The 22,860-nt window shown below is 41.8% G+C and overlaps 1 protein-coding gene across 1 annotated transcript in view; it reads right to left on the bottom strand.

Annotated features, from left to right (window-relative positions):
* LOC140491942 (spermatogenesis-associated protein 6-like) overlaps positions 1 to 22,860 on the bottom strand; it is a 67,090-nt gene that overhangs the window by 9,622 nt on the left and 34,608 nt on the right. The window contains exons 8-12 of the mRNA XM_072590437.1: positions 22,600 to 22,848; positions 13,374 to 13,485; positions 12,023 to 12,054; positions 7,775 to 7,932; positions 3,269 to 3,368 (exon numbers count right to left, since the gene is read on the bottom strand). Coding sequence (XP_072446538.1) covers positions 3,269 to 3,368; positions 7,775 to 7,932; positions 12,023 to 12,054; positions 13,374 to 13,485; positions 22,600 to 22,848 — 651 coding nt within the window. The remainder of the gene's footprint in view (positions 1 to 3,268; positions 3,369 to 7,774; positions 7,933 to 12,022; positions 12,055 to 13,373; positions 13,486 to 22,599; positions 22,849 to 22,860) is intronic.

Here is a 22,860-nt window from a genome sequence, read left to right as displayed (position 1 = left end):
TATTAGTAGCTGTCAGGGAGTGCCTGCAGTCTCAGAATTGGTCACCATACCCTGTGCTGTTGATGGGATTACAGAATTGTCAGCCATGATAGGTTTGCAGAGGAAGCCTAATGGGAGAGATCTCTCACCCCAAGTTAAACAGAGGCTTGATGGGAGTGAAATTAGCTTGGAGTGACCCAACCAAATAGAGGTGACTTGGGTCTGTACCCATAGCCTTTGAATAAAATTCAGATCTATCTTCTTAGCTTGTTTGGGAAAATTACTAAATTAGGTTTAAGATCCTAATTATGGCTAACAGGGAAAATTACCTTTTTAACAATGGAACCATTCTTCATGTGGTGCCAATAATCAATCTCTCTCTTTAACAGAAGAATAACAAGAGGCCTCTTGTGGTATAAGGGGCAGTGTCAGGAGGCCTGGGTTCTAGTTCTATGTGCTCCAGTGGAGTGAAATAACATTAAATATATGATGTGGAGGAGTTGGTATTGGACTGGGGTGGACAAAGTTAAAAATCACATAACACCAGGTTATGGTCCAGCAGGATTATTTGGAAACACTAGCTTTCAAAGTGTTGCTCCTTCATCAGGTAGCTGTGTGACAGCTCTGCTCTGCCACTTTCAATCGTGAACAGTAGTACACAATTAAATAACTAACTGGAAGAGGGGCTTGACACAAATATCTGCATGATCTGAACTATCTTCAGCTACCTTAATGACCTTCCTTCTATCAGAAGGTCAAAAGTTCATACTTTTGCTGATGATTGCACAGTGTTTGGTACCTTTCATGATTCCTCACTTACTGGAGTGATCTGTGTCCATATTCAGCAAGAGCTGGACAATATACATTCTTTGAGAAAGACAGCACTGCAGACACTGGAGATCAGAGTCGAAAAGCGTGGTGCTGGAAAAGCACAGCGAGTTAGGCAACATCTAAGGAGCAAGAGAGTCGACGTTTTGAGCATATGTGGATGAAGAGCTTATCCTCAAAATGTCGATTCTCCTGCTCCTCGGATGCTGCCTGACTGGCTGTGCTTTTCCAGCACCACATTCTTCAACATACACTCTTGGGCTGATAAGTGAAAAGTAACATTTGCATCACGTAACTGCCAATCAGATAATGCAATTCTCTTTTCCTTGATATTCAGTGATGTTATCATCTCCACATTCTCCTCTAAAAACATCTTAGGAGTTACAATTGACTACAAAATGAACTCGACCAGCCAAGTAAGTTATTTGGATACCAGAACAGGTAGGAGCTTAGGAATTCCACAGTGGAGTAGCTTGTCTCTTGACTTCCCAAACCATGTAAAAGGCACAAATCAAGAGTGTAATAGAACACACTCCACTTGTCTCAATTAGTGCAACTCCAACTCAAAAAGCTGATATCATCTAGGCCTGTATGACCCCATCCACTGTCTTCAATACTCACTCCTCTCATCACCAGTGCACAGTGACAGATGTATGTACCATCTCCAAGATGCATTACAGTTATTCATGAAGACTCCTTCAACAACAGCTTGCAAACTCTATAATCTAGAAGGATAAGGCTAGCAGATACATAGGAACAGCACCAAGTAACACACCATCCTAACTTGTAACAGCATCACTGTCCTTCACTACTGAGTCAAGAGTGTGGTGCTGGAAAAGCACAGCAGGTCAGGTAGCATCTGAGGAGCAGGAGAATCGACTTTTCAGGCATAAGCCTTTCATCAGGAATCTCAGATGCTGTCTGACCTGCTGTGCTTTTCCAATGCCACACTCTTGACTCTGATCTCCAGCATCTGCAGTCCTCACTTTCTCCTTGTCTGTTGGATAGCCTTCACAATTTTAGCAAAAACCCCAAGATGTTAGTAAGAAAAACTTTGCAGAATCAATAGGACTGCTTTTGACATAATCATTTCTGCCACCTATGTTGATGTTGGATGGATTGTCCAGTTTCACTTTTTTCTTAGTTCTTGTCAATTTCAGAGGGCAGTCAACCACCATAGCTTTGGGTTTGGAGTCAAATGCAGGCCAGACCAGGTAAGTGCAGTAAATGTTGCCCCTAAAGGACATTAGTACAGAAATGGGCTTTTACAAAAATCAACAATGGTTGCCATTAGACTAGATTTTTTAAATTCAACAATTTTTAAAATGAATATAACTTTCACCATCTGCCATGGTGTGATTCTGACCCATGTCCCTAGAGCTTTAGTTTGGGACTCTGGATTAGGAGTCCAGTGATAATACCACTTTGCCATCACCTGCCAACATCATATTATGAATGAAATGGTTATTGTAAACTAGGAATTGCTTACTGCTGTACTATTAGGATTTTTAAAACCCCTGCAACTGCTATTTTATTGTTACCACAGTTTCATCAGTGTTTAGGTAGTACATCTGGCCTTTCAGATCAAAATTCTCTGAATACAAAAACTCTTCACTCAGTAACCGCATCTTCTCGTTTCATTTTGTTTTAAAAGTCCAAAGCAGGTGTCTGGTTATTTGTCAGACAGTAAACACTCAGGGCAGGAATATCACAGGGGAATTTACCTGTGAATTACTGGAAAACCTCTTAGCATTATTGAAGATTTATATTTACAACACCATCTACTAAATATAGATTCTAAAGCATTTAATAACTAAATCAAAAATAGTTGTATAATTTTTTAAAAATTAAAACAATTTTATTACACTGTGGACTTATGCTTTCAAGAAATTAGGTGTAATTATCCAATGTTAAATCAATTTACTATAATGTTTAACTACCATATGTCTATACATGTATTCTTTGATATACTGTATATACTTGAGTAATAGCTGATCTCATGTAAAAGTCGACCCCCTATTTTTGGCCAAATAATCTGAAATTTCCCATACATCTCATGTAAATGTCGACCCTATTTTTTCACAGATAACAGACCGTCGTTTTTGAGTCAGTGTGCCAGTCGCTGCGTTCCAATCCTGCTTTCCAGACTGCCAGGTGTTCCACTCTGCTCCTCTCTTCCAGTCCACAGGCTGTTGTGTTCTGCTCCGGGTTTTCAGAATTACCATAATTTGTTTCTTTTTTTTCTTTACTCATATTACTCGAGTATATACAGTAAATGTTACTTCAAGGCTAAGATCACAATCTGAAAAAGAGGCATCCAACATAAAAGGTTAACCCTGAACCTGTTTTCACAGGTATAGCCAGATTTCCAGCAATTCCATTTCTATTAAAGACAGTGCTTTCTGTATTCAATAATGAACATAAATGCAGATTTTTCGCAGTATCATAACCAGATATTTACCGCTGAGGCTCTTTCCTGTGCATCAATACTCGCTAGGAGATTTTGGACTCGCTCATGAATTCTGTCCCAGGCAGGGTGGCTCACTGGATCAAAATACAACCTTTTGAGAGAAAAAAAAAGACAATTTTAACAATGCCATTATAGTAAACAATATTATGATTTGTCCACTCCCACCCCCATCCTCCTATTCCTTTCTCAATCCCCTATCCCCGATGAATGGCTTATGCCCAAAATGTCGATTCTCCTGCTCCTCGGATGCTGTGCTTTTCCAGCCCACACTGTTCAACTCTGATCTCCAGCACCTGCAATCCTCACTTTCTCCCTTTTTCCACTTGATGATCATTAAAGGAGTTGAATTTTCTAATATAATAAATAATAGTTCTTTTTGCAGTGTTTTGTTTCATTACATCAATATTACAGAATAGAGTCATCTCACCCTTGCACCGTGAAAGCAGACACAACTGTGGGTCTTTGTATTTCCCCACTGGCATGTTTAAAGTTGGAATGACCCATTAAACTCAACACATGGCCTGCTAATCTCCCCCAAATCCCTCTCCCCAACAAGAATCTGTCTCTGTTTTCACAGGTGGGGGACTAGGGAGTGAATGCATTAAGTATTCCCCCTTCATCTGCTCTTTGGCTTACTGAGGCCTTTAAGGCTGCAAATAATACTCAACTAACTGCCTACCTCATCATACTCCCCACTGCAACACTACCTATGGGGAGGCCTATGTCAAATGTTAGCTACCAGATTTGCTGGGCAGGCTAAGGTAATGCAAAGAATGCAGGGTACCTCCTTTAGGAGTACCTAGTGGCCATCGGAAGGACCTCCAACCCCAAGGTCATTTAATCCTCCCAACCAGCCCCTCAAAAACAGACCTATCACTACTTTACCCATCTCACTGGGGCTGCCAACACTTCCCCACCAATACACCACAGGCCATCAAATTCATCTCCATTATTCCACCTTCACATTGAACAGAGGATTTGCAAGCAAGGCTTACTTTATTAAGATGTAGCCGACCATCATGGAGAAGCTGACAAGCAGACTGCTGAGCAGATGGCCATAACCTCTATGCAGCATTAGCAAGATCTAATGCCAGGTCTTTGTGCTTCTCGGGTCAACAGGAAGATAAAATCTCTTCATGACTGAGAAAGAGAGTCTGCTGTCAGCATTTGGGGTCTGCTCCAAAGGGAGCTCCTAAATGTGGGCAATGCTTGATCAGCACCTCTACTAGTGATACCAATACCTCTAGTAGCTGTGGTGACAGTAAAGGTTCTTGCCCCTATATAGTAGACTCACATGTCAGTCCTCAGGGGCCACATGAAAGCTGGCCAAAGTTATCTGCAGCTAAAAAGCAGGCCCGATCAGCACCTTGTCTCCATATCAACTACAGGCACCATGGGACCATGATAAATTCTTAATCTCGCAAGGAATTAAGGGATACGGGGAGAGTGTGGGTAAGTGGCGTTGAAATGCCCATCAGCCATGTTTGAATGGCGGAGAGGACTCAAATGGGCTGAATGGCCTTACTTCCATCCCCATTTCTTATGGTCTTATAGAAGCATATACAAGACATTCGTGAAAGGTATCTAGCTCTACTCAAAACATGTGAAAATAATATCTAGATGTTGAGCTGCTTAATAAGGTTACACATTTCATTGGACCTCCTTCAAATCCTTGCTCCCCTTTCAGAATTCATTTATAGCATTGTTCCCTCAGTGGACTGCAAGTGATTAAATATGGTGCAGGCAGTCAAGTCTTTAGTCACAACAAACACCCTTCGCCACTGAGTGATAGACTGTAAAATGGAAGAAATGACAGTATAACTGCTTAAATGTTATGCGGATCTGTCCCAAATAATCCTTGTGCATTTCTCATTGTGCCTTGGTTGTGGTCCACCTCCTTCATCATGCAACATCTGGCATCTTCATTGGTGCATTCAACATCCTTCCTCCTCTGCTAGGTTTTGAGATGCACAGCAAAACCACTACGAGACAGATGTATCAAAAGATGTCTTCAGATTTAGACACTTAAAATCACAATTTCTGCAGAGATACTGCTTGCTCATTGATTCTTTTGGTTGACTTTTGCCAGATATTGCGCCTCTGTTCTGCACTGGATTAGTAGGTTCCTCACATTGAAAAGCTGCCATGTCTCTACATTCTTCCAACCCGCAACATTTATGATTTTTTAATTAAAAGTCTGTAACATAAGGCTCCAATCAAATAGTCTCATATTCTTGCCTTTAAAGCATTCTAAGAATGTAAGCGGATTGTGATCTGTGTACATAAACGTCTCCGACACATTGTTCGTGACACACACATTAAAACATTATAAGGCCAGTACCAAACTCAATAGTTCCTTTTCGATTGTGGAGTATTTCCTCTGGTGGATGTTGATCATCTTTGAATTGTAACCAACTGGCAATTCAATCCCATCCTCATCTTCCTGTAGATGAGGATGGGGCTCCACAGCTCCAACTCCTATGTCACCAGCATAGAATAGCTACTTTAAAAGTTTTGGAAAGCTTGGTGTAGCTAAAACTGGTTTGGTGGTTAATAGCGCTTTCAAATGGTCGAATGCGTCCTGGCATTGTTCTGTCCACTAAAACTTTGTGTTCTTCTTCAGCAAATTGGTTAATGGTGCCACTACACTGCTGAAATTTGGAACAAACTTCCGAAAGAATCCGCTGAGTCCCAAGAATCAAAGCACCTTTCTTCGAGGTTGGTCATGGAAATTCCTCGATGTCCTTTGTCTTTGCATTCCATAGTGTCAACCTTCCATGACCAATGTTATGCTCCAAGAACGTCAACACTGCTTTTGCAAACTCCATTTTATTTAAACTTGTCACCGTGTTTTGTTCCTCATAGTCATTCAAAGAGCTCTGCCAACTGTGCCATGTGATCTTTTCAGGACTTACTAAAAGATCAGACATCGTCCAAATAGATTGCACAGTTTGTTAACCCAGCCACAACTCTGTTCATGAGTCTTTGGAATGTGGCAGGTGCGTTCTTCATTCCAAAGGGCATCATTTTTAAACTGACATAGCCTACTGGGGTTACAAACGCAGAAATTTCTTTTGCCGACTCTGATAAAGGTACCTGCCAATAACCGTGCATCAAGTCCAACTTGTCTTGTCAGACTTTCTCGATACTGCCCTCCAATCTAGGAATTGAATAGGAGTCCGATTTTGTAATGGCGGTGACCTTCCCATAATCCATGCAGAATCATTGAGACACATCTGGTTTAGGAACTAAGGTGATTGGTGACCTCCACTCACTTTGGCTTGGTTCAATGATCTCCTCATTGAGCGTGGCTTCCACCTCCATCTGGACCTCTCTGGCTTTGAAAGGATTAAGCTGATAGGGGTATTGTTTTATCAGAGCAATATTCTCTACGTCCACTTCATGTACAATAGCATTAGTCCTCCCCATCTGATTCTTACATATGTACTTATACTGCAGTAACAAATTTTTCAACTGTGTTCTATGCTCCTGAGACAGATAACTCACTAACGTATCCCACTCCTCAAGGACCTCTTCATTTTTAAATCTATTTTGAGGCACCTCAAAATCCACATCATCTGGATTTGATTCCTCACTCTGTGGGTCAGTAACTAACATCTGTTTCTCTAGTTCTTTCTCTCTAGAATAATACAGTTTCAACATGTTCACATGACATACTCGATACCCTTTTTTTCTATCTTTACTAAATAGTTCACCTGACTCAACTTTTCTCAATTTGATAGGCACTATTATACCTGGTTTTGAAGGGATCTCCTATCACTGGTAACAGTGCTAACACATCATCCCCTCAGGAAATTGTCAGTGTCTCAGAGCTTTTATCTGCCACCTCCTTCATTCTATACTGTGCCCTCTTTTGGTGCTGTTTAGATAACTCAACTATTCTATTTAATCTCTTCCTCACCTTTGATATATAATCTAAGTGTGAGATCTCTGACTTTGGTCCTGTCAGTTTTTCTTTAATTAATTTCAAAGGGCCTCTCACTTCATTACCAAAAATTAACTCAACGGGAGTTACCGGAGTAGATTCATTTGGGGCATCATCATTCTAACTTTTAAAAAAAATCGATCCATATTTTTGACTAAAACGATCTCTGGATCCTCATCCAAAAATATGCTCTTCCCCACATACTCCAATCTAGACATTTGTGCATTCCTTCACCTTCCTTTGCCTCACCATTGCTAGCAGTTACTTTGTTTCTTAATGCAACTCCCTGCAAACTTCTTCCTCAACTCTCCTTCCTTCTCCACTATTAAAACCAATATGTTTTGAAGCCAAAGGTCAATACTACAAATTCTGGAAGCACTGCCGATTTCGCTATTCTTACAATACTATATTCCATGTTAAAGATTTCTATAGATGCATTGTGCAAGTAACAAAGACATAAAATAACACAGTCTATATTTTATCATTTTACTTCAATAAATCAGCCTTTTCACCATCAAAATGAAGTATACAATTATCATGACTTCCATTACCTGTTTGGATTACATGGTGGTTTTCTCCGTGAACAAACAGAAGATGAGTATGGACTATTTGGATTATCTCGAGTAGTTGCCTTTAGTGGATAACTAATAAGTTCCTCTGCTTCACTAGAGAGCTCATCCCAACTAACAGGTTCTCGAACATCAAAACTCTTTGGAATTAAAAAGGTAAAAATAGTATTTCATTTGGAAATTAAAAACAATTGCAGTCATAAAATGTTTATTTTCTCCAACCATTTGATTTGCATATGTTAGATTCAACAACATTTATTTCCTATATGAAGGCAATATAATTTCTTTCAATTCACCAACAGTGAAGGGGATAGTTAATCTTTTCTCCAATAATAAAAGAGGCGAAATCCATAAATGCAGATCCTGCCCCTGATGATTTTCTGGTCTGATTTTTTTTTTTAAATACTAAGTGAAAAACTCAATGAATTTGGAAAATTCCACTCTAATAAAATTTGAAACAGACATGGGACAAGAGTCCAGTTTTAACTAACCAACCAAATGTCAGCATTCCTTGTCATCAGTTTCAGAATCAATCATATTTAAATATTTAGACCAAGCTCCAAACATTCAAAAAGATGGATAGCTCTACCATGACAGGAGAGAAACTAGTATTCTGCTGAGGAGTAAATGGTGAAACATCGAGAAGAACCGATTGGGAAATGAATAGAAAATATTGGTAAGTAATAATGTTACGAATTCTGTAACAGGGCAGAGATATACATTAAGTTATCAAAACACTGAAAGTTAAAGTTAAAGTTAGAGGAGGAGAAATGAACAGTGGTACACTAAGAATAACTATGTGGTCCAGCAGGAAGATTGGCTAGGTCAGTCAAATCTAATATCCTGTGCACAGCAGCTCATCATTGTCAAGAATGTGACAACCATATCAAATGAGGCAAGATAATAGAAACCAGCAACATTTTCCAGCAAAGCGCAGCTAAAGCCGGTCATTTAGTCTGACCTTGCTTTTATATTTCTCTTTTCATTTTTCTTTTTTACTTGAAACATACTGAGAAACCTTCTGTATCTCAGTCCACTCACGAAAGTGAGCCTCTGTTCTTTTTTCTTTTTCAAGATTACTCAAATTTGCTCGGATGTCTAGATACATTGAAAATGTGCATGTAAATTTGTTCAGATATATTATCACCACTACAATTGGGCTAGGAGGTAATGTTTTCGCCTAAATAAAACCAAGAATTATGGATGCTGGAAATCTGAAACAAAACAGAAATTGCTAGAGAAATGTAGAAGGTCTCAGCAGACAGTATATGTGGAGAGAAAGCAGAATTAATGTTTCAGATCCAGTGACCTTTCTGAAGAAGACAAGATAGGTGCTATTCAGTGCAGTGATACTATCACAGAGTAGAAACTGGATTTCAGGAATTCAGTTCTGGTCTTCCTGCTATTAGGAACGATGCTGTTAAACTTGAAAGGGTGCAGAAAAGATTTAGAAGGATGCTGTCGGGATTGGAGGACTTGAGCTAAGGGAGCAGCTGAACAGGCTGAGGCTATTTTCCCTGGAGTGGAAGCTGAGGAGTAACTGTATCGAGACTTATAAAATCATGAGGAGCATGGATAGGTGAACTGAATAGCCAAGGTCTTTTCAGCAGGATAGGGGAATCCAAGATTAGACAACAATGGCTTAAGGTGAGAGAGGAAAGATTTAAAAAGGGGGCCTGATATTAAACTTTTCATGCAGAGGGTGATGTGTGTATGGAATGAGCTGTGAGAAGTAGTAATGGAGGCTGGTACATTTACAACATTTAAAAAGCATCTGGATGGATTCATGAATAGAGTAATATGGGCCAAATGTTGTCAAATGGGACTAGATTAATTTAGAATATCTAGTCGACATGGAAGAGCTGGACCTAAGGGTCTGTTTCTGTGCTGAAAATCTCTATGACTCTTATAAATGTGGAGCTATAGGAAAGATTGACATGGACTTGGGAGGCAATAAAACATTCAAGGATATAAAGTAGAAGGGAGTTTAACAATGGGTATTCGCAAAGAATTGTGGTCAAGATTTTATTTTGAGAGGAGTGATAACATAAGATTGGGGGGGGGGGGGTAAGGGAGACAAATTGAAGAGAGAAGATTATTAACAGATATTAGCTAACTGGAATCAAGAAGGGAAGTTGAATGGTAGTGGTTTAGTGGCAATAGCATAAAAGGAGCAGAGGATGATCTCATGGACAAAATGAATTTGGAGAGGCAATCAGTAGAAATAGGAGAGAAACTAGAGAAAAATCTGCTGGTTCAGGAATTGAACCCAAACTAATAGGGGATGGTTAGCTCAGTTGGCTGAATGGCTGTTTCATGATGCAGAATAATGCCAACAGTGTGGCTTCAACTCCTGCACTGTCTGAGGTTGCCAAGAAGGATTCTCTTTCTCAATCTCTCCCCTCACCTGAGGCATGGTGACCCTCTGGTTACACCAACACCAGTTGTCTCTCTCTCTCTCTCTCATGAGAGAGCAGCCCTATGGTCTGGTAAGACAATGGTGATGTTACCTTTTACCTATAAGTTTAACATACTGAAATATCCCTAGATTCTTCAAAGCTGCAATGAAAGCTATAGAATTAAATGTTGCAAACTTATTCTTTTATGGAATGTGATCATTACTGACAAGGTAAGTATTTGTTGTCCATCTCCAAATAGATTTGAACTGAATGGCTTGCTAGGTCCCTTCAGAGGTCAGTTAAGAGTTAATCACATTGTTGTGGGTCTGAAGTCACATGTGGGCCAGACCAGACAAGGAAGGTAAATTCCCTCCACTAATAGGACATTAGTGAAGCATATGGGTGTCACAATGGTCAATGATAGTTGGCATGGCTGCCTTCCTGATACCGGATTTATTTACTGAATTTAAATTTCACTAACTGCAGTGACAGAATTTGAAATGGTGCTCCAAAACATAATTTGGGCCTGGTGGATTACTAATCCAGTGACACTGGCCCTCTCTTCCCACATTTGGTACTGAGGAACACAAGGGGATCTTAGATAAAGTGTCCAAACAATGATCAAAAAGATGCATTTTACAATCCATCTTAAAGTAAGGTAGAATGATGATAAGCTGGAGATGTGTAGACAAGAGTATTTCAGATATTGGGGTCTAGGTCACTGAAGGCAGAGTCACCAGTGGTGATCATTAAAAAAAGAGGATGCTGGAAATCAGAATGTAAGGAGCACAGATGTCTCTGAAGACTGAAAGGCTGGAGCAGACAACAGAGATAGGGAGGGGAAAGGCTGTGGAGGGACTGGAAGACAAGGATGAGAATTTGAATTCAAGGTTCTGCTTAACCAGGAGGAAACACAGCTGGCCAGTGATTGGACTTTTTTAGATTAGATTAGATTACTTACAGTGTGGAAACAGGCCCTTCAGCCCAACAAGTCCACACCGCCCCGCCGAAGCGCAACCCACCCATACCCCTACATCTACATCTTCCCCTTACCTCACACTACGGGCAATTTAGCATGGCCAATTCACCTGACCTGCACATCTTTGGACTGTGGGAGGAAACCGGAGCACCCGGAGGAAACCCACGCAGACACGGGGAGAATGCACTGTGCAAACTCCACACAGAGAGTCGCCTGAGGCGGGAATTGAACCCGGGTCTCTGGCGCTGTGAGGCAGCAGTGCTAACCACTGTGCCACCGTGCCGCCCACGGTGCATGACTTAGTGCATGACATGACACCAGTAGCAGACTTTTCAATTATCCCTAGTTTACACAAGGTAGATTGTGGAAGACTAGCCAGGAATACATTGCAACAATAAAGAGCTAATGGAAGCAGGAGGGTTATAGCAGCAGATAAATCGGAGGAGAAAAGACAAAGCCAAGTGATGCTAGAGTTTGAAACAGGCAAACTTGGTGATGGTGTGAATGAGATTGCAAGCTCATTTTAGGATCAAATAGCACATCAAGGTTGTAAACAGACTGACTTAATCTCAGACTGCTGCTAGTGAGAGGATGCAGTCATTAGCTGGGGAATGCATTTCAGAATTGGGAACAAAAAACCATGTGTTCAGTCTTCACAATATGTTAGAAAATTTCTGCTCATCCAGTACTGGATGACAACTAAGCATAAGAGTAGAGGAATCCAGAGAAGTGGAGATTAGCTAAGTGTCTTATTTATCTACTGCACTGTTTTAGGATGATGTCACAGAGGGACAGAATGCAGATGAGAAAAAGGAGGCGCAAAGGATTATAACAAATCTAAGTTCTACTCACCTTCCCTATATTGTATCGTGATCTGCAACTATCTAAATTAGGAAACAGAAAAAAAGGCTTAGAAACTAACAAGGCCATTTTATCATGCATTGCCTGTGAATATGAGAAAATTCTATGTTCTGCTTTTAAATTCAAACTGAACCAATAAAGCTTCTTTTCATCTGAATTCTTACTAATTGATAACAAATATCTTTATCATTCATCTGTCAACTTCATTGTTAAAGAAAAGTCTTACATATTTCTTATTGCTTTGTTATATAATTGAACAGATGAAATCCCACACTGCTTTAAAATATGTCTTCAATAAAGTAAATGAGGCATAGACCAAGATATGCCAAAACTCATTCCTTCACCTTCTCTCAGTAAGAGGCACAGTATTAAACAGTAATAGTATTACACAGTATTACATACTGTTTTACAGTATCACATACAGTATACACAGTAATAGCATCCTTACTTTTGCGACAGAAGCTCCAGATCAAATCGCTTTTCAGGACTCATGGTGACAGAAGGTGCATTTAAACTGCATCATTAATGGGCTGATAGTCAGCCCAGAATCTTTCTACCAACTCCCCAAAGGGGGAGCAGGTATATGTTGATCTCATCTTCCACCTCGGAACACTTCAACCCCAGGGCATCAATGTGGGCTTCACCAGTTTCCTCATTTCCCCTCCCCCCACCTTACCCAGTTCCAACCTTCCAGCTCAGCACCGTCCTCATGACCTGTCCCACCTGCCAATGTCCCTTCTCACCTATCTGCTCCACCCTCCCTCTCTGGCCTATCATCTCCATCCCCACCCACATTCACCTATTGTACTCTTTGCTACCTTCTCCCCAGCCGCCACCATCACCACCACCAACCCCCCCCCGCCCATTTATCTCTCCACCCTGAAGGCTTCCTGCCTTTATTCCTAATGAAGGGCTTTTGCCCGAAACGTTGATTTTCCTGCTCCTTGGATGCTGCCTGACCTGCTGTGCTTTTCCAGCATCACTCTGATGTAAACTCTGTTTCCCAGCATCTGCAGTCCACACTTTTGCCTAAAAAAATAATGCTGACCCTGCTAACGATATCCATAATTCCACAAGTTCACACATAAAACAAAAGAGCTAAAATAAGATGATGAAAAGTGTGCATTTACTTGAACAAAAAACAAAGTACTGGAGAGTCTGGCAGCATCTGTGGAGGTAAAAACAAGTTAATGCTTCGAGTCCAATAGGTCTCCTCTTTGAAATTGATTCAATTTTTTTAAACCAGCCTCAGCTAATTGTTCTTTCCAAACAGCTTTTGATACATCTGCAGAATTAATTTCTCAACTAAATAAAATCATAATGTAAATAAGCACAATCTTACCATTATGATAGATTGATGGAGAAGCAGTCCGTGGCCTGGGTTTTGCACTTCTATTAAATGATGAGCAGGATAGTGAAGATGAATGTTTTGTCTCGCACTGATTTCTGTCACACTAATAAAATCAAAATAAACATTGAAATTATAATACAGAAATGTTTATATTATTCTTCCAAATATCGAGAAAGAAAATACCTATCACACAATCAGGTGAGTCATTTATTTTTATGTTAAGGAATCATAAAGCTTAGTGAACAGCCTATTAGCGAATTACGAAACAAGATTTTCACCTGATGAAAATCACTGATAACATAGTCAGCCAGATTTTTGTATGTGGCTAATTTCCTTTAGGTCCAATCTCATTTTCACTATACATCATCCAAGATCACTATATTTTATTTGTAGTGCTGCCTCACTAAGTAACAGCATGAAAAGGGTTATCAGAAAGTATGTCACTATCCAATATTTTTTATCTCATGGACCATAAATGCTTTCATTTCTTTTCCAAGGAGATTTGTAAAGTAAAGAAAAACTTATTAATTTTTCAGAACACATTCTGGGCTCCATACTTTGTAAGAATGTCAACACATTGCAGAAAGTGCAGAGGACACCAGAGATGAGGATTTCAGTTATGTGCAGAGTCTATAAAATATGAATTGGTTTCCTTATAGTGGAGAAAGATGAAAACATGATTTAGAAGAAGCGTTCAGAATTATGAAGGGCTTGGCAGAATAACAAAGGGAGAAACATCTTCCAGCACAGAACTGTCAGAACCAAAAACCCAGAGATTTAAAGTACTTGGCATAAAAGCTAGAGGTGACACAGTGAGTCATTATATAAAATACACTGCCTGAACAGTTAGTGGAATCAGATTCAAAATTAACTTTCAAAATGAAATTGAAAGGAAGAAAATTGCAAGGCTATGGGGAAGGAGCCTGGTAATCGGTCTAATTGGATAATGCTGTCAAAGAGCTGCAGAGGATGATAGACGGAGTAGTCTCATTTTGCCAGATTCCATGAGCAAAATATCTTGTGGGCTTTGGGACCAAATGGAGGTCCTGAACTCTTACTCGGTGGGACCTATATTATCAGATGGCCTCTGAAATGACCAGCTCTATGTTCATGCCCTGGCAGTCTCACAATTCTTCCACTCCAAAACAGAGAACTGGGAGCTATAGCCACACAAAAATAGTTAAACACTCTTAGAGTCACAGAGCCCTATGGAAACAGACCCTTCATTCCAACTCATCCATGCCAAACAGATATCCTAAATTTGATTAGGACTGGAAACTTTGTGGAGACATTATTGGGGCTGCGGGATGGCCTTTCCTTCTGTTAGTCACTTGCCACCATAGAAAAGACATTGCACAGAAAGGGTCCATTCAGCCTATTAGGTGGCCCAAAATAAAACTGGCTGTCTATTTCAATCTCACCTTCCAGTACCAGGATGGTGACCTTCCAGCACCAGGTAGCAGCACTGCAGGTGCAGACTGCCTCTCTCAAATTCAATTGTTGACTACACAGTTAATTCCTGACACCCATTGGCTAAAAACAGTCTTCCTCCTATCCATTCAAATCCTTCTACTAATCACTTTCAATGAAGCCTTGAGTCCAATGTCTCCTGATTCCTGCCGTAAGGAAACTGCATTTACAAAACTGGTAACCAGCTCACAGCAGATGGGATTGTCTGCCTACCAGCAATTTGCAATAAGACCTAAAAATCACCCCAATTTGGGCATCAATTATTAAACTTAGCTGCTGACCTGCAAACTGGTGTACCCATGGAAAACAGTCCAGTGGTGGGAATACGTCAGAGAATCCTGACATGAGATCCACTATTTGCTAAACACCTTCAGACTCTGCCTCATGAAGAAGAAGAAGAATTCTGCCCCGTGTTTATAATTACTGTTAAAATAATTTTGCATGAAGTCTGATTAACTCTAAACTTCAATATAAAATAGTCTATTCATGTGAGCTGTCATCTTGTGAAAGTCACGCTAAGTGCAACCCAGATGTCTTGATTGAAAGCCTGGAATACCCAGGACAATGTCACTTACTTTAAATGGTGTGAAATATGGAACACTCAGCTGTTGAATTTAGAGGCAATAGTTGAAGGAGTTCTGTTGCTGAATGAAGATTGAACAGCTTTGCTTTAAGTAATACTTAAATGTTTAAGTCGATTGAAGAAGGATCCTCCGGAGAGTCACGACACGAAACGTTAACTCTGATTTCTCTCCACAGATGCTGACAGACGCGCTGAGCTTTTCCAGCAATTTTAGTTTTTGAGAGTTGAGATTAATAGGTCATTTTTGGAGTGGCAAGCTATAACTAGGGGAACGCCTGAGGGATCAGCGCTGGGGTCTCAAATATTCACAAATCATATTAATTACTAGGATAAAGGGACAAATGCAGGTTTTCTAAATTTGCTAATGACAAAAAGGTAGGAGAGATAGTTACAAAGGAGTCTGCAAAAGAATATGAAATGTTTAAGTTGACAAAAATGTGTGAAATGGAGCAAAATGAGAGAAAATGTCAACTTGTCCATTTTGGCAGGAAGAACAGAAAGGCAGTTTATTATTTAGGACTGCAAACATCTGTGGTAGAGAGATCGGGATGTTCTAGTGTATGGATCACAAAAAGTTAACATTTAGATGGACCAAGTGATTAGGAAGTCAAATGGAACGCTGCCATTTATTCCAAGGGGAACAGAATGTAAAAGTAGGTAAGTTCTTTGGATAGTTCTGATTTCCTTGCTAAGAAAGGATACAATTGAAAAGAAACTGTTCAGAAAAACCTTCTCCAATTGTTCTTTGGAATGAAGGAGCTTTCTACGAGAACAGGTTGGACTGGCTGATCATGAATAAGAGATGACATTTTCGAAATGCAGAAGATTAGGAGGAAACTTGACAGGTTGGATGTTGGAAGGATGTGTTCCCTGTGGGAGAGACTAAAAATGGAGAGACAGTATAAAACTTAAGATAGAGATTGGGAAAAAAAAAATCAGTGTTTATTCTCTCAGCCATTAGTCTGTGGCATTGTCTTCCTCAGAGAGCAGTGGAGGCAGAATCATTGAATATTTTGAAAGTTGAGCTAGATAAATTCTTGCTTGACAAGGGACTCAGAGGATTAAGGGAGAAATTGAGACCACAATTAGATTTGTCATGATTTTATCAAATGGGAGAGCAGGTTCAAGAGGCAGAATGGCATACTCTTGCTCTTAATTCTTATGTTCATACAGTAGTGGCTCTCTGACATCTTCAGATAGATCTGACTTTGGTGTCAGTTTCTATGCTGAGAGTATATCCACTGTTGCCTTACTACCGCTATTCTTTTCCTCTCCCTCCCCAGGCCAGGCTGTGCCTCTGCTGCCAAAACGTGTCTACTCTCCTTGCTGCTGGGCTCATTGATCAAACATCCATTAATAGCTGTTGCTTTGCTTGTGGTCAGCAGTGCTCCCAACAATATCAGGTACCTAACCGTGTCTTATGCCCCTGAATGGTAGGACGACCATCACCTGCTAAAGTGCTGCTGATCCTGTAAGTTTACATATCAGTGGTGCTAGGCGAAAGTGTGTACTACAGATACTGAAAATCAGAGTCAAGGGTGTGGTACTGGAAAAACACAGCAGGCCAGGCAGTATCAGCGAAGCAGGAAAATCGATGTTTCCCTTCATCAAGCATGAGGCCTTGGGGATGGAGAGATAAATGGGATGGGGGGGGGGGGGGGGGGGGGGAGGTGGGCTGGGGCAAGGTAACTGAGAGTGTAATAGGTGGATGGAGGTGGGGATAAAGGTGATAGGTCAGAGGTGAGGGCGGAGCGGATAGGTGAACAGATAGGATAGGTTATGAAGGTGGTGCTGAGCTGGAAGGTTGGATCTGGGGCAAGGGGGGGGGGGGGGGGGGGGGGGGGGGAGGGAAATGAAGAAACTGGTGAAATCCACATTGATGCCATGGGTTGGAGGGTCCCGAGGCAGAAGATGAGGCAGTCTTCCTCCAGGTGTCGGATGGTAAAGGAGTGGCAATAGAGGAAGCTCAGGACTTGCATGTCCTCAGCAGAGTGGGAGGGGGGAGTTGAAATGTTCGGCCAGGGGGCGATGGGGTTGATTGATGTGCGTGTCCCAGAGATGTTCTCTGAAGCACTCTGCGAGTAGCTGTCCTGTCTCCCAATGTAGAGGAGATTGCACTGGGAGCAACGGATACAGAAAATGACGTGTGGAAGTGTTGATACAACGTTGATGGATGTGGAATGCTCTTTTGGGGCCTTTGACAGAGATGAGGAGGGAGGTGTGGGCACAGGATTTGCAATTCCTGCGGGGGCAGGGGAAAGTGCCAGTAAGGGAGGGTGGGTTGTTGGGGGGGGTAGAGGGCATGGACCTCATGAGGTAGTCGCAGAAGAAATGGTATTTACGGAAGGCGGATAGGGGTGGGGAGGAAAATATACCTCTGATCGTGGGGTCCGTTTGTAGGTGGTGGAAATGGCGGAAATGACACGATGTATACGGAGGTTGGTGGGGTGGAAGGTGAGGACTGGGGTGTTCTGTCCTTGTTGCAGTTTGAGGGGTGGGGTTCGAGTGTGGAGGTGTGGGATGTGGATGAGATGCGCTGGAGGGCATCATCAGCCATACCAGAGGGGAAATTGCCGTTTTTAAAGAAGGAGGCCATATGGTGTGTTCTGTAGTGGAAATGGTCCTCCTGGGAGCAGATGTGGCAGAGGCAGAGGAATTGGGAATCAGGGATAGCATTTTTCCAGGAGCAGGGTGGGAGGAGGTGTAGTCCAGGTAGCTGTGGGAGTTGGTGGGCTTGTAGAAAATGTCAGTGTCGAGTCGGTCACTGTTGATGCAGATGGAGAGATTCAGGAAGGGGAAACAGGTGTCGGAGATGATCCAGGTGAATTTAAAGTTGGGGTGGAATGTGTTGGTGAAGTTGATGAACTGTTCATTCTCCTCGTGGGAGCACGAAGTGGCGTCGATGCAGTCATCAATGTAGTGGAGGAAACGGTGGGGAGTGGTGCCAGTGTAACTACAGAAGATGGACTGTTCCACGTAGCTGACAAAGAGACAGACATAGCTGGGGCCCATGTGGGTGCCCATGGCTACCCCTTTCGTCTGGAAGAAGTGAGAGAATTCGAAGGAGAAATTGTTAAGGGTGAGGACCAGTTTAGCCAAACAAATAAGAGTGTCAGTGAAAAGGTAGTGGTGGGGATGCTGGGAAAGGAAGAAACAGAGGGCTTGGATGGCCTGGTCATGGCAGAGAGAGAGGTGTATAGGGACTGGATATCCATGGTGAAGATGAGGCATTGGGAGCCAGGGAAACTGAAGTCTTGGAGGAGGTGGAGGGCATGGATGGTATACCGAATGTATGTGGGGAGTTCCCGGAGGGGGGATAGGAGAGTATCAAGGTATGTGGAGGTGAATTCGGAGGGGCAGCAGCAAGCTGAGATGATAGGTCGGCCGGCGTAGTCAGGCTTGTGGATCTTGGGTAGGAGGTAGAATCGGGTGGTGCGGGGTTCCCAAACTGTGAGGTTAGAAGCTGTGGGTGGGAAATCCTTGAGGTGATGGGAGATGAGGTCGTGGTCGAAGGGGACGGGAGGAGGAGGTGTCTTCAAGTTGGCTCTTTATCATTGTTGCTAACTGTGTAGGTTTACAAGTTTACACAATCCATGTTGAAAATCGACTTCAGAACTAAACATGAGCAATGTTGCCAAATGGCTATCCTTTGAAGGAAATTTAAATGAAAGATCCTCTGGCAATGTTTAAGGCAATGACCAGCTTCCTCCACCAAAAACTCCTTAAAGTAAGATTTGGATTTTAGCCTGGAGGTGTAGGGAGTATTAATGGGAAGTTAGAAAACACAGGTTTTCTGAATGTCTTGTACTTTTTAAAAAAAAAATCTGCAAGACTCAACTTTTGGGATACTCGCCCTGAGGATGCACATTTGAAAGTTGCAAACCTGAGAGTCCAAAGTCAGCTTCATAAATCAGCAGCCTAAGAGAGCAGGTAGATGAAGCATGGGAAAGGGAATGACAAAGGGTTGGACATTTGGAAGGGGTTCCCAATCATCATGATGGTGCAGCAGTTGGTGGTCAGAGTGGGTTCAGAGGGGAAAGAGCAGATGATCATGTGGAGAGGACTGGTATGGAAGGTGCTAGCTATGAAGAAAGGTTGAGTAGGTTAAAAGCAAATTACTGCGGATGCTGGAATCTGAAACCAAAAGAGAAAATACAGCCACGGGAAGGTTCAGGACCTGACTGCGTACAGACCGAAGGTGCTCAGCAAAGCGATCACCCAGTCGGCGTTTTGTCTCTCGGATATAGAGGAGACCATTGGGAGCAATTAATGCAACAGACCCAATTGAAAGAGGTACAAGTGAAATGTTGCTTAATCTGAAATGAGTGTTTGGGGCCTTGGATGGTGAGCATGGAAGAGGTAAAGGGGCAGGTGTTGCACCTTCTGCGATTGCATAGGAAGGTGTCGTGTATGATGGGAGAGGTGTTAGGTGTGTTAGGGGACTAGGTTGTCCCGGGGGGGAACGATCTCTGCAGAATGCAGACAAGGGGAGGGAAGGGAAGATGTGTTTAGTGGTGACGTTGTGTTGGAGTTGGCGAAAATGGCAGAGGATTATTCTTTGCATGTGAAGGCTGGTGGGGTGAAAGGTGTACCGATAAAGCAGTTGTGGGAGCTTCCTGTGGCTTGCCACTTCAACACACAATCCTGCTCCCATGCCCACATGTCTGTCCTTGGCCTGCTGCAAAGTTCCAGTGAAGCTCAACGCAAACTGGAGGAACAGCATTTTATCAACGGACTAGGCACGTTACAGCCTGCTGGTCTCAACATTGAATTCAACAACTTCAGATGATTATCCCATCTCGACCCCTCTGTTTTCATTCTGCTCTGTAATTTTTTAGATTAGATTAGATTAGATTACTTACAGTGTGGAAACAGGCCCTTCGGCCCAACAAGTCCACACCGCCCCGCCGAAGCGTAACCCACACATACCCCTACATCTACATCTACCCCTTACCTAACACTAGGGGCAATTTAGCATGGCCAATTCACCTGACCTGCACATCTTTGGACTGTGGGAGGAAACCGGAGCACCTGGAGGAAACCCACGCAGACACGGGGAGAACGTGCAAACTCCACACAGTCAGTCGCCCGAGGCGGGAATTGAATCCGGGTCTCTGGCGCTGTGAGGCAGCAGTGCTAACCACTGTGCCACCGTGCCGCCCATATTGTGTACAGTTCTGGTCACCACATTATGGAAAGGATATAATTGCTTTGGAGAGGGTGCAGAGAGATTTACTCGAATGTTGCTGGGCTGGAGAATTATAGCTACGAGGACACATGGGTGAAGTTAGGGTTGTTTTCCTTTGATTTGAGAAGGCGGAGGGGTGTCATGATTGAGGTATACAAAATTGTGAGGGGTAGAAAAAAAGTAGACAGAATGAACCTGCTTCCTTTTGGCAGGGAGCCCAAAACCTTAGGGACATAGATTCAAGGATTAGAGGGGACATGGGGAAAAATGTTTTTACACAGAGGATGCAGTGTTTTTGGAATCTGCTGCCTGTGTTGGTGGTGGAGGCAAAGACCCTAAACTCTTTTTTTGTTTTCGAAAAAGTACCTGAATCTGCACCTTAAATGCTGCAGGGCAATGGGCTGTGTGCAGAAAGTTGGGATTAGAAAGGGCATTTGGACATTTTTGGGTCAACGTGAACAAGATTCACTGAATGGCCTCCTCCTATGCTGTGTCATTTCTATGAGACCAATTCTAAATTTTATTTCATTTATTTTATTTATTTAAAAAAATTTTTTCACCGTTCTGTACCTCTTATTTTTTGACCATCTCTCTTCCTCTCACTCCCCACTCTCATTACTTTTTCCTCTTCTCTTCCCCCTTTGCTACCCTTCTCCCCTGTTTTCCATTTTGCCTCTGCTTCACCCATATGTTGTCACATAGCACTGACTTCAGCCTTGGTCATTCACAGCTCCTAATCTCTCTATGCATTGTCATTATCACCTCTTTATTGCTACCTTTGCTTCTGGAGCCATGACTCACCTTCTCTCAGCCTCGTATAAATACCTCCCTATTTCTCCCTTTTTATTAAAGCTTTGACAAAGGGTCAGTTAGACTCGAAACATCAGCCCTTTTCACTACTTACAGATGCTGCCAAACTTGCTGAGATTTTCCAGCATTTTCTCTCTGAGTAGGTTAGATTTACTTTCATCAGAAAAATGGAGATTGAGGGGTGACCTAAATGAGTTTTACAAAATCATGAAGGGTATAGACAGGGTGGATAGAGACAAGCTTTTTCCCAGGGCGAAGGATTCAATAACGAGAGGTCACACTTTCAAGGTGAGACGTGGAAAGTTTAAGGGGGATACACGCGGCAAGTACTTCACACAAAGGGTGGTGGGCGTTTGGAAGGAGTTTCCAGCAGAGGTGGTAGAGGCAGGCACGGTAGATTCATTTAAGATGCATCTGGATAAATGCATGAGTAAGTGGGGAGTAGAGGGATACAGATGCTTAGGAATTGACCGACAGGTTTAGACAGTACATTTGGATCGGCACAGACTTAGAGGGCCTGTTCCTGGGCTGTAAATTTTCTTTGTTCTTTAGGACCAGACATGCGACCTGCAAGATGGACAACTGTGGTTCAAGGTGGGAGCTCATCACCAACGTCCCAAAGGGAATTAGATAGGGCAACAGAGCTGACCTTACCCAGAGTATACACATCCCTTGAAATAATACATATATTTAAAAATCCAGCATAATTAAGGCAAATGCATTTCAAAGTATTTCCAAGTATTCATAGTTCTTAGACTTATTCAGAAAGCCATGCTGACACCAGAGTGAATCAACTTCTCGTGCTTTGTGGAGGAATTGTCTTTTGTTCCTTAAATTTTAATCATAGTAATTAATTCATTTTATCTCTAGGTCTGAGAACAATATAAAATGGATGACATTATACTGTGGATACTAATTCATGAATGTTTTATTTTAAGTTATATTCCCGCCATTTTAAAGGGCATGCATTCGCCAATTTAAAAGAGAATGCTGAACACCTCTTGAGAATTCTTCAATGTAATTTCAGGTCTTTTATCAAGAGTAAATTACAAAAGTATTAGAAAACTTAGAGATTTTTATAATGACAAAAAAAATCTTATACATGATTAAAGTCAATTAGCATATTTGTACAGAGCACTTAAATCAATTAATTTAAAAATACTTACAGAATGATTCGTAAACGAAGTCCTGCTAATGGAATCTGACTTGTGTGGAGATGAATATTGTCCATCATCTGAACAGAGCTCAAGTAAACACTTTCTACAGTATGGAGAAAGTGATCGTGATCTGACTGCTGTTGCTGGCTTCTTGTGTTCCTTTACAGATTTCTTTTCACTACATGATTTTCCTATCAGGTTAAATGATTTTGCACACCTTGGTCTTCTGAATTGATTTTCCTTTCTTCCACTTTCTGACTGCATTAAAGA

This window comes from Chiloscyllium punctatum, chromosome 2 (genome assembly GCF_047496795.1).
Source record: "Chiloscyllium punctatum isolate Juve2018m chromosome 2, sChiPun1.3, whole genome shotgun sequence".
Classification (NCBI taxonomy): Eukaryota; Metazoa; Chordata; class Chondrichthyes; order Orectolobiformes; family Hemiscylliidae; genus Chiloscyllium; species Chiloscyllium punctatum.
The sequence above is the reverse complement of the archived record's forward strand: the minus strand, read 5'-3'. Positions and strand labels throughout refer to the sequence as shown.